At 35.1% G+C, this 10,922-nt stretch overlaps 2 protein-coding genes across 2 annotated transcripts; both read left to right on the forward strand.

Moving 5' to 3' along the window:
• Window positions 1-5,393: 5,393 nt before the first annotated feature.
• Window positions 5,394-6,953, forward strand: LOC146138200 (uncharacterized). Its single transcript, XM_083394243.1, has 2 exons — window positions 5,394-6,241; window positions 6,608-6,953. Exons 1-2 carry the CDS (start codon window positions 5,523-5,525, stop codon window positions 6,666-6,668), a joined length of 780 nt encoding a protein of 259 aa, XP_083250369.1. The 5' UTR covers window positions 5,394-5,522; the 3' UTR covers window positions 6,669-6,953.
• A 194-nt stretch (window positions 6,954-7,147) lies between these two features.
• On the forward strand, window positions 7,148-10,777 carry LOC146138201 (CD9 antigen-like). Its single transcript, XM_083393247.1, has 8 exons — window positions 7,148-7,292; window positions 7,400-7,499; window positions 7,802-7,899; window positions 7,957-8,031; window positions 9,081-9,179; window positions 10,082-10,237; window positions 10,345-10,428; window positions 10,536-10,777. Exons 1-8 carry the CDS (start codon window positions 7,230-7,232, stop codon window positions 10,608-10,610), a joined length of 750 nt encoding a protein of 249 aa, XP_083249373.1. The 5' UTR covers window positions 7,148-7,229; the 3' UTR covers window positions 10,611-10,777.
• The last annotated feature ends 145 nt before the right edge of the window (window positions 10,778-10,922 follow it).

Below are 10,922 nucleotides of genomic sequence, written 5' to 3' on the forward strand. Positions count from 1 at the left end.
AGTACTATTGTATTGCATTTACTTATTAAGTGAAAGGAAATATTTTTCTAAGGCTACACTGTTTATAACAACATATCTCTAATATAATACACTTATGAGATTACGCAACTCACAAGACACAACCTATTATGCAACCTGCAACCACAAAAATTTGATGCACCCTGTGACCCTGATTATTTGATTCTCACAACCGCAAGACCGTGGCAAAATCTGCCATACTTTCCAGTCAGGCGCAAGTGGAAGTGAGCATTCTGTGAACCTCAGGGGTGCAAAAAACATGACTGCACACCTAGACACATGAAAACAAGTGCTATAAACTATAGGCTGGCTCAAAAGGGGGGTTGAGTTGCTTACTATTTGCTGTAATAGCAATACTGCTAAAATTTGTTTGCTCTAAATGGATTACCACCACAATCTGCAAGAACAGTTTGAATTATTTCGTTGTTTAGTGAGGAAAAGCCAGTGTTAGGCATATAGATTGTTTATTATTTTAAAAAAATACTCAATTTTGATCATAGAATTGTTGTGTGTTTGCCGTATAGTCGCCAATTCTGTTAAATGGGGAGGTAGAACATTCGCATGGGCATGGGTCATGCTTCTCCATCTAAGGCTTAAACAACTTTTTGGCATTTCAATTAAGTAAACGCAAACAAAAAAATTTGCGCTTGGCGCAAACTTTGTCCTGTTTTGCTATGATTGTGTCTCTGTTTTATGCAGAGATTTTTAGCTCATAGCCACCATGCATACCATGGTATGTTGCATTTAACTACTTAACTTATTAATAGCCTTGTTTCTCGCCTAAACATAGCAAAGTTGATACATTCCTTAGGCGAACACATCATTAAAATTTAGGGGCGCAACCAAAAAAACGAAGAATTTAGGCCCAAAATGCTTGTCACCAGAAGGCTGGCAGAATTCTGCCAGCCTGCTCAAAAGTAAGTCTAAAGTTTTAAAGCTATTTCACAGCGATGTTCAAAAAAATGTGCAGCGAAAGCTGCAACTTAATGGGGAGATTCATCCTGATTAATCACTTGCACAGGTCAAACTTTTAAATCTGCTGTCACTGCATGAAGATTTTCCAAAGTTTTCAATCTGGATACGGAGTGAACAATAAAAAAAACAGGCAAGGAAAAAAAATCATATGGGTGACTAGGTGGTCAAAAATCGCACCCACTTGCTTAATGTATGAAAATTAGGGAGCATGTTCAGTTTTCAGGCTGCTGGGTTTGGTTGTTTTAAAGAAAAAACTCAAGAGCACTTGTGTTACATTTTATAGTTGCACACAAGGTAGCAGACTTTGGATTAAATTGAGTAACAACCGATTTGCTCACTTACATATTTCTGAAGATCAACTTATTCTTGTATGGGTATTCAAAAAACACATCACACATCACTCCTGTAATAATCATTGCATTCAGATTATCCCCTTTGGGTAAAACTAACCACAACTTATAAACAAAAAATTTTTATAATAGGATAATTAGGTCTACTCTTAAGGAAATTCGCAAGGAATAAACTCGCTAAATTTTTCATTTTTATGAAATGGTTAAGTCGTCGGTTGAGAAGTAGTTTAAGTCGATTCTTTTTCAAAAATAACAAGTTAAGTCGTCGGTTGAGAAGTCAAGTCCCAGTCAAGTTACTATAGGAGTAAGTCAACTCAAAACACTTAATATAAAAACAAAACAATAAACCATTAAACTTGTTAAAGCTCTTAGATTATGTGCAACAATTCAACTAGAAAAGATTAGAAAATGTGGCAATCTTACAGTTTTACATGCAAAACATGAGATAAATAGTTCAATTTTATAATAAAATGTTAAATAAAAAAATTGGATTTTAGCGCAAGTCACTTGACTCAATGACTTACATCAGTCTTTGTCCATAATACTCAAGTAAAGTCATTTTACCAAAACGACACATGTCAAGTCTTCATTTAAACAGTGGCTTGACTAAGTAATTACATTAGTTGATCAGTCACTGTATATTACAGTATAATATGAGAAAAAAATACGGCACTGGTCTAGAATCCTACCACAATTATTAAATCAACGCACAATAATTCGGTAAGAATGAGGGTTAGCGTTTGGGTGTTGGTGGGTCAAGTATTATTATTTAACACTAATACTTGACCCACCCTAACCCAAACCCGCAACCTAACCCAAATAATGTGCGTTGTGGTAGAATTCTAGACCAGCGCCAAAAATACCACTGTAATACTACATAGTTATGAAATTAACCCACGGTATTCCTTTTCTAAGGTCTATTTTGTTTGGTGAGGTAACATTAAAGGTTATTAATGCATATTGTATACTTTGTGGTGAAAATCTTCAACTCGTAAACCAGAGTTGGCACCGAAAATTGTAAAAAGCAAAGCAAAAATGTATTTCAGATTTCACAATTTCAACCAAATTTTAACAACACCAAGATACATGGTCTCATCCAGTTTATTTTTATTTCTAGTTTACAAAATAAAAATAATAAAAAGTATAAGGACATTGTTGTATGAAATAAAGTATGTCAAAGTTGTCTGCTAAATCATATTATGTAACCCTAATCCAGTGGTTGCTAACCCTTTTCATCCCGTGAACCCCTTTAACTATGCTTGCCATACGGTACGTCCCGTGTTAGCCGAAACATAGCAGATTTTAAGGGCATTGTCCCGGCGTTCTGATTGATTCCGTTTTTTCAGTCAGCCAACATTTTCTCTCTACGTTGCACTGATATAAACTAGTTATGATAGGTTTTTTTACAAATTTGGTGGTAAAAAAAGAGTGATACCCCGGCGTGCGTTTTTATTTTCTTGCGTAAAAGGTGAATGTAATTCTTACGTCACTATAGCGTACAACTGGTCCAATGGTGGGTTGACTGTTAGTGCATAAGCTTGTCCAGTAATGATATACTAGTAAGATTTCCTTGCGTAACACTAAAAAAAACGATATGAGTAATCGCCAGGTCAAACATTCGCACCTTTTGTGAAGTAGGCCGCTGTATAATATTATATTTCCTGTCGTCATTTTTTCATGCAAATTTTCAACTTGTATAAGCCAGAGCGTTGTATGAATATACCCCAGTCATGGCTAGTCAATAAAACAGAAAGGTTGTTGCTTGCTGGCTTGCATGCTGGATTACTCAACACCAGCCAACAAAAACTGTGTGGACTTGTAATCAGACTCTTATTGGAGAAGTAGGGAAGATTCATCGGGCAAAGACTTTAATGATTCTCATAATCAACCCAACATCTCCAAGTCTTTCAGACCAAGGACTGGGACTTGACTTGTTATTTTTTTTTAATATTTCACTTGGACTAAAGTTATTTCACAAATAACTTGTTTACAGCACTGTGTTTTGTTACGTTACCTAACCGCCATACTTAATGACCAAAACAAATACAAGATCTTGTGACTGTTTAAAAGTGTCCCGAGTTTAGGCTTAAAAAATATGGCCCCTACCCCTAACTACTATACTTCCGCTTTATTAGGATATATTTATTTTGCAACGCATTGTTGTATGAAATACTCCATAAGTGTTGATGGCGTCGGCTTTCGCCTGTTTTTGATGTGTTATCGACGACCGGTGGAACACAAATCAGTTATTCTTTCGGGATAAGGCAAAATCTTGTAAATGCTTAGTTGATGTTTTTGGCATATCAAACGACGAACAACTTGTGGAATGCCAAAGACGAACAACACTCGGGGTATCTCAAAAATTTATTAAGCAAACATTTATGTTTTTTTCCACAAGGTAAAAATATTTGAATAAAAACTAAGAGCTACCATTTAAATCCTTTGTCCAACCAGAGATATCCAACTATATACTCAACTATTAAGCAAAAAACGAATTTTAATGCGAACCTAATGCGATAAACCAACCGTGTGTGGTAAATTCTGCCGGCTCGCGTATGCCTTTATTGGTCATATAACGATATATTAAAGTTAAAATGATGTTGGATGCAATTTAAAACTAATTTAAAAATATTTTAAACTGAACGATAATTTAGTAAAGCCTGATGCGATTTTTGTTAATTTTGTAAACGATTTTGACTTAAATTTATTTTGACAAGTTTTGACCTAACGTGTAAATTTCGACAAAATTTGAAGTCAAAAAAAGGTTCCCCTATGGTAAAAAATTTAGTTTCAAGTTTGATTAAACCTCGTCGTTCCTGTGTTATTTGCAACTGATTGTGTCTTGAACTGTTTAACTAAATACAGCCTCACAATAAAAGATACGACTTAAGTTGCATTTAATCGAATGGCGTTGTACAAATGATCACAATTATCTGTTTTATCGTAACTAAGCTTTTTTGCTTTTTTGCTAAATTTTGCAAAATACGCGAAAAATCTCTTTATGCAACAGCGGAAATTATTTTCAACAAACTTATCGCAATTACCTCGTGACCGTATAGCTATACTTAGTATAGAAAATAGATTCCTTGGTCAATGAAGCTCGTTTTCGTCAAGTTTGAAAACGTAAGATCTTTTCAAATTAAAACTTCTATGGTCACTATTTTGTTGGAACAGTGGACAATGCCAATTAAACATATAGTCAAAAAGGGATTTTGTGCGGGTTGTAACCAGGGTTTTTTTAAGGTTTGGTTTGGGTGACCGCTAAGTAGTTTAAAGAGACCGCAAGTGTTTCATTTAAATACCAAAAAGTTTGGGCAACCGCTGGAGAAATTTGACCGTTTCGGTCCCCCAAAACACCTTAAAAAAACACTGGTTGTAACTATCCGACTAAATATACTTGGCTTCATCACGCTACACTTGACTGATCACGTTACTTTGCGTTAATACAATGCTAATTAAGATATACCTAAAAACTTTGTTGTGTGAAAGAATAGATATAAGATTTTAGTTTGGAATGCCCCGCGACAAACGTTTTTTCACCGGCACCATTTTGGTTTCTTGCAACGCGCGAACATTGACCGACCAACAGAAAAATATCGACAATTTCCCTAAGATAAACCAAAAAATATTACTACTTTGTGGGCCTTACGCGAGCTGACGACCCGTTTGTTGTGCAGGCCTGCTTCACACCTTTTTTCGGAAACGCCACAATGCCAACAAATCTACAGTATTTTAAGCAATTTTAGCGAAACACTCTTCTCGGTGGATAATTTTAATAATTTGGTGTGTTTGCCTGCAACATAAAAAACATTATAAAAAATGGTCATATGGTCAAAAAAAAAAAAAAAATCATTTCAATCAATGTAAAAACGAACATGTTGCAACGTAATGCAATAGGACCATAGTGTCCCTTTTCCTTGTGTTTGGAATATGGAATTTTCCCTGCCGTATACTACGACTGGCCGAGCAATCCTAATAAATAATTTATCGCCATGTTGAGTTAAGTTGCCGGCTGCTTCTTGTTGAAAAACCAAACCATTATGGCGGTACTGGACAGAGAAGTCAAACTATGCAGTTTTAAATCCCAAGGTTTTAGCCGTTATGAAAGAGTTGGACTAGCGTAAACATTGTTAGATAGTCATTACTTCCACATATTCTCGAGTTGATGAGTTTCTGCTTATGAATAAGTTAATATCTCGCTTTAAAAAAACGTCAAAAGAAATTTCAAATTTGTTGTTAGACGATTACAAGGCCGAGTTCCAGCAATCATTTCAGGCCTACGAAAACCCTGCATACGTGCCAACAAGTGACGAAAGCAAACAGATAACCCCTCGACTTGATCGACCCGTCGTGCAGCTTGACTTGACTACCCTTTCCGCCAGTTTCATTTCATCAAGCGTAAAACACGAAGCTGCAAACAGTGGTAAATGTCCCCCTGTTCAATGCAATAAAACCAAGTTCGAGTCAAATCGAGCGTCTAATGACATGTGCTGCGAAACGAGTGCGGCAACCAGTTCGGTCGATATAAGTAGACAATATTCACAAACACCAAAGCAATGCGCCAACCACGCTGCCACTAACAAGAACATGTACCCATGTACAAAGAAGGAAAACATAGATGTTTTAACTGCTTTAAGAAGACGAACTAATACAAAGGAAAATACTGAAACGGACTTCGAGATTTCATCTATGGAAAGTGGGTACACGAAATGTGACATCACGGAGGATTTAACCTGGGACGCATATTTGCCCCCACTTCAATTGAGGTGGTCCGACGTGATTATCAAACAAATTATGGATATTGTAGAAAAAGACAACGAACTCTTTGTTCAACATCTTAGATATTTATCAAGGCAGCAGGACTTACGTCCAATTAATATTCTTCAACGTCTTTGCTGGTAAGTAGGCTACCTGCTGTAAAAGTACAGGCTTTAACAATTTAAGCTTGTACCATTGCTGATTATTTTACATTTATTTGTTTTTTGCAAATGCATTAGTATATTTAAGATTAAGGCACATTCACTCGTTTTTTTTTCGCTTGTAAATACGAGGATGTAGAATGTAGATTGAAAAACGTTGTTCAAGTTGCTTATCTGAAGTTTTTGTCTTAGTCCTGACTTTAGTAATAAATTAACAAAATGTCTCGTGTGTAAAAGTTCATATTACAATGGTGACCAAATGCGTGTAGTTTTGTTATAACCTGCCTCTAAATTAGGTTAGAGTTTTAAACTTGCTATTAAATCATGCGTTGCTTTGTTTTACAGGTTTGATGAAGATTCAGATACTGTTCAAACTCTAGTCGGAGTTTTCGAGTACGAAATTTGAAAACGATACAAAATATTTGCCTTACATTGCAAACTAAAATTGTCAGTATGTTTTGCATGGTGATCAGCCTACTTTGTGTTGATGTATTTAACGCGAAATTAAAAGGGTATCGGTTCAGGTTTTTTTTAGTTTGACTTTTAAACTTTGTAGAAACCGCAACTATTTCCTTTAAGTATGTAAGAATAATCATGGCTTAGTTACAGCTATATTTTAAGATATCGTTGGTAAAACTTGAGAAAACGTTTTCGGTATATATAGGTATATTTTGTTGTAATATTAATTGAAGGCTGGACACATAGAAAGTAAACGCAATTAATGTTTTTTGTTTGTAGATACTAGCATCATGTGCTATTGCGCGCGTGACGAAAGTATTGGCATTGTAGGTCATGTGAGCGCATATTTGTTGACGTAACAGAAAACTCGTGATCGCTCTCCAAGACATAAAACACCGCGCAACCATCGAGCGAAGCGTTGAACAGTGCATGCTAGACGACAGACGTATTACTCTAAAGCTTTGAAATTAGCGTATTTTTACGACCTACTCTACAGCACTATTTAAAGATGAAAGATTGTGGCAAAAAATGTGCAAAGTACCTGCTGTTCGCCTTTAACATATTTGTTTGGGTAAGTAACATAATGGAAGACTAATACAAAACTGCAAATTTAAATAGTTAAAACTATCACCGTCCATCGATATAAGTGACTCTAAACATCGTTATGCAACCTATTAGATTGCAGGAGCAACGGTACTCGGCGTTGGAATATATTTAAGAGTTAATGATGACATTGAAGCGGTTTTCACAGTCGCCAACCTTACGTTTTATTATTCAGGTAACAAGTGAAACAAAACTTTCAACAGTTTATAGTTTTTTCAAAAAATGTTTCTAAAATTGCTTTACATTTCGCAATAGATTTCGCAATAGAAGTTTGTACCCAATAAAGCACAAAGCTTTATAAAGATAATAAATTAAGGTGCTGTACTAGCCTGTAGTAAAACACTATCTCAAGAGTTAACTATCGACGGATGACCTATTGCATACAAAAGTAAAACCGTTTTTTGTCATTGACTACATAATGCGTCCGTCCATCTAAAACTCTGTATTTACGATATATATATATATACTTATATATAGGTTGCTACGTGTTAATGGCTGCTGGAGGCACAATGTTTGCAATTGGGTTTTTTGGCTGCTGCGGGGCTGTAACAGAAAACAGATGCCTCCTCGGTTTGGTAAGCAATCTGATTGTTCTCGACAACGGCAATTTTTTAATCTATTTATTATTTTAGTATTCCGTGGTTTTGGCGATAATCTTGATCGTTGAATTAACAATCGGAATATGGGCAGCTGTCAATCACAGTTCGGTATGTAATTTTTTATTTTTTTTTTAAACTAGATAACTAATACTGTATATAGCCAAATTAGAAGCGGGTTTGTGTTGTTTAAAAAAACAGTCTGTTTTTGCTTATTCGTTTTCCTATGGTACGACTGGTGAAATACCTATTTCTCATTTAAAGAATAATGATTAACAACGTGCACCGGCCAACACTGTCGTTATTCCGAATAAACAACATGTTGTTAATGTTTAACATATAGACCTAAAAGCTTAATGCCTGTGTTTTATGTTATTGGTAACAAGTAGACTAATCTTTTTAAACCTAAAAATGAGATATTTTTACCTATAAAGTTAAAATGTTGACAAATATTTTACCTTGAAGAAAAACATTGATTTAAACTTGAGACAGTGCATTGTTGTGTGTAGCATTCGTGTTTTGGGGTCGTCGACTCGTCAGACACTTATTTTTGGTATTTTACTGATATTTCTTTTATACTCTGCCTCGTTGGTATTTTTGGAATATTACAACGACAAACAGCTTTAGAAATGCCATAAAAAACAAAATGCATGGTGATTTTAGAAAATTGTTGTGTAAATAGTTAGCCTAGTTGAAAATTAATGTAAAAAAATACTAAATTAACAGATCTATATCATATTATCGAAATAGGAATGGGATAATTGCAAATCACCACAGAAAAAGACAGAGCAAATACAGTTCAACACATTAATTTAAATCTACATACAACTATCTGAAGCAAATTCGAATGTCGAGCTAAACGTTATGCGATAAACCAGGTTTGCCCGGTTAATTCTGCCGGCTTCGAGTAAGCCTTATATTGCTCTACTGAAGACATAATGCAATTAAAATGTTACTGGAAGTAACTCAAAACTAATTTTTGATAATATTTTAAACTGAACGCCAATTTCAAAAGCCAAATGCATTTGTAAAAGATATTAACTTTGAGGTAATATTGACCTAACTATATGTGTAGATTTTGACAGAATTTTGACTTTTATTGCCCAGTCAAAAAATAATTGCTTTACTTATAATTAGTGACATGTTTATTTATTCGTCAGATCGAAGATGACATAGAAAAAGCGTTTAACACCACGTTGCAAAATGGAAATGACACAACTGACCCATTCGTCCAGTCAATATTATCTGTCGAAAAACGGGTAAGTATCCAACTTTTATAGACCTCTATAGCACGTGCAGTCGTGCAATCTTATATTTGTACGCCCCTTTATCTTTAAAGCAGTTTTTCCCAACTATTTTAGGCACCCTACAGAACATATAAAAAGTTTCTTGCCACTCTTATCGCACACAAAACAAATGTTCCAAGAAAATTACCAATAGAGCAACATAGGAATCCAGAAGAATTTGAAATATCTCTCTTCCCCCTTAAATGTTAGAAATGGATTTCGGTTGGGAACAACTGCTTTAAAGGTTCGATATTGACATGGGCCAAGTGCATCCCACAGGCCAAATACCACCTGTTTGATCGTTTAACCTATAAATTAAGGCATTAACTAAATTGATTTTTGTTTTTGATTTCAGTGTATAACGTCTTGTCATGATGACCCTCTTAATTAGACTCTTTCTGCCCCATGTTTAAGATAACTAAGGATTGTTACACCCCTAGAATTTATCGTTTTTTAACTTTGTTCTATTCGCGCGTCGCAAGAGATTGTTGGAAGCGTCGCCGTGTACTATTTGCTGATAAAATAATGGCCAACAAAACAAACACTATAAATTAAATCAGCTCTACAAGGAGCAAGAATTAGTTACCGACAATTGAACGATTGTGTTAATTACTTTGCTTTGGTGACCCAGTCTAGTTTATGACGTCACAATCACTCTTTTATTTAATCATTGGCCGAAGCCCAGCCCCAGTCTGATGACCTTGGCTATAGCATAAATCGGAATGGTGGTCATTTGAAAACAGAATACCTGTTTGCTACTTATAAACATAGAGCACTCTCGCGCGGTCACTGCTCTGAAAAAAAAAAAAAAAATTGGTTTAAAAACAAAGAAGCTATATTACAGTGTGTCTAAATGTGTCTGATTTGCTATGTAGTTTGAGTGCTGTGGACTTACCCACGGGTGCACGGATTGGGAGAAAAATCTTCCCTACGGCTGCGAATGCGACCCTAAAACGGCTGCAAATGGAACTTGTGTAAAGGCAGATTCACAAGGATGCTCAACAGATAATGGGCCTTATGTATGGAAAGAGGTTAGTCACTTTATCTGTTTCAGTAGTAAACGTTAAAAATGTCGTAAAAATTATAGTTAAAACGAAAACATTTAAATAAGTAAACTAAACTAAATGGGTTTATACAGGCGTGCTACGATTCCGTAGTCGATTTCGTTGAAGATCATTTTTGGGTGATTGTTGGTATCGGCATTGGAATAGGATTGGCAGAAGTAAGCTCATAATAATTATGCCTAAGATAACGTCTAAATATTTTGCCATGCGTAGTCTTATGTAACCTATAGCACTGTAAAAGTTAACACTGAGCTTTTATTTTTAGATTTTCGGAATTATTTTCTCCGTTTGTGTTTGTCGTCTATCACAGAAGCATACTTATGACTCAATGTATGCATAACAATTTTTAAACTTTTGTACCTTCCAGTGTTATTTTCACTAAACTGCATGTTAAAATATAGATTCGTACTTCAAATTTTTTTGATTTTAATTGTTCATTTATGTCGGTGCGCCACACGTTAAATAAAAAAATAACCAACCAAAATTTATTCGTGGTATGTTTGCACATAATACATTTTGTTTGGTCACTTATTTAAATACTAAAATAACTAACTGAAGTTTATTGGTTGTATCATTACAATAATTGCGACAAGTTTTTTTTTGGTAAAATGCGTTCGTAACAAGAAGAAATTTTGTGGCGAGCTTTTTATTG

This window comes from Ascidiella aspersa, chromosome 7 (assembly GCF_963924565.1).
Source record: "Ascidiella aspersa chromosome 7, kaAscAspe10.2, whole genome shotgun sequence".
NCBI classification, from domain to species: domain Eukaryota; kingdom Metazoa; phylum Chordata; class Ascidiacea; order Phlebobranchia; family Ascidiidae; genus Ascidiella; species Ascidiella aspersa.

What these genes read in the sequence shown, in the direction of transcription:
- LOC146138200 (XM_083394243.1), top strand. Translation starts at nt 5,523, where the DNA reads ATGAATAAGTTAATATCTCGCTTTAAAAAAACGTCAAAAGAAATTTCA. An exon ending in ATTCTTCAACGTCTTTGCTG is followed by an intron (nt 6,242 to 6,607) that starts GTAAGTAGGCTA and finishes TTTGTTTTACAG; the next exon opens with GTTTGATGAAGATTCAGATA.
- LOC146138201 (XM_083393247.1), top strand. Translation starts at nt 7,230, where the DNA reads ATGAAAGATTGTGGCAAAAAATGTGCAAAGTACCTGCTGTTCGCCTTT. An exon ending in ACAGATGCCTCCTCGGTTTG is followed by an intron (nt 7,900 to 7,956) that starts GTAAGCAATCTG and finishes TTATTATTTTAG; the next exon opens with TATTCCGTGGTTTTGGCGAT. An exon ending in CAGCTGTCAATCACAGTTCG is followed by an intron (nt 8,032 to 9,080) that starts GTATGTAATTTT and finishes TTTATTCGTCAG; the next exon opens with ATCGAAGATGACATAGAAAA.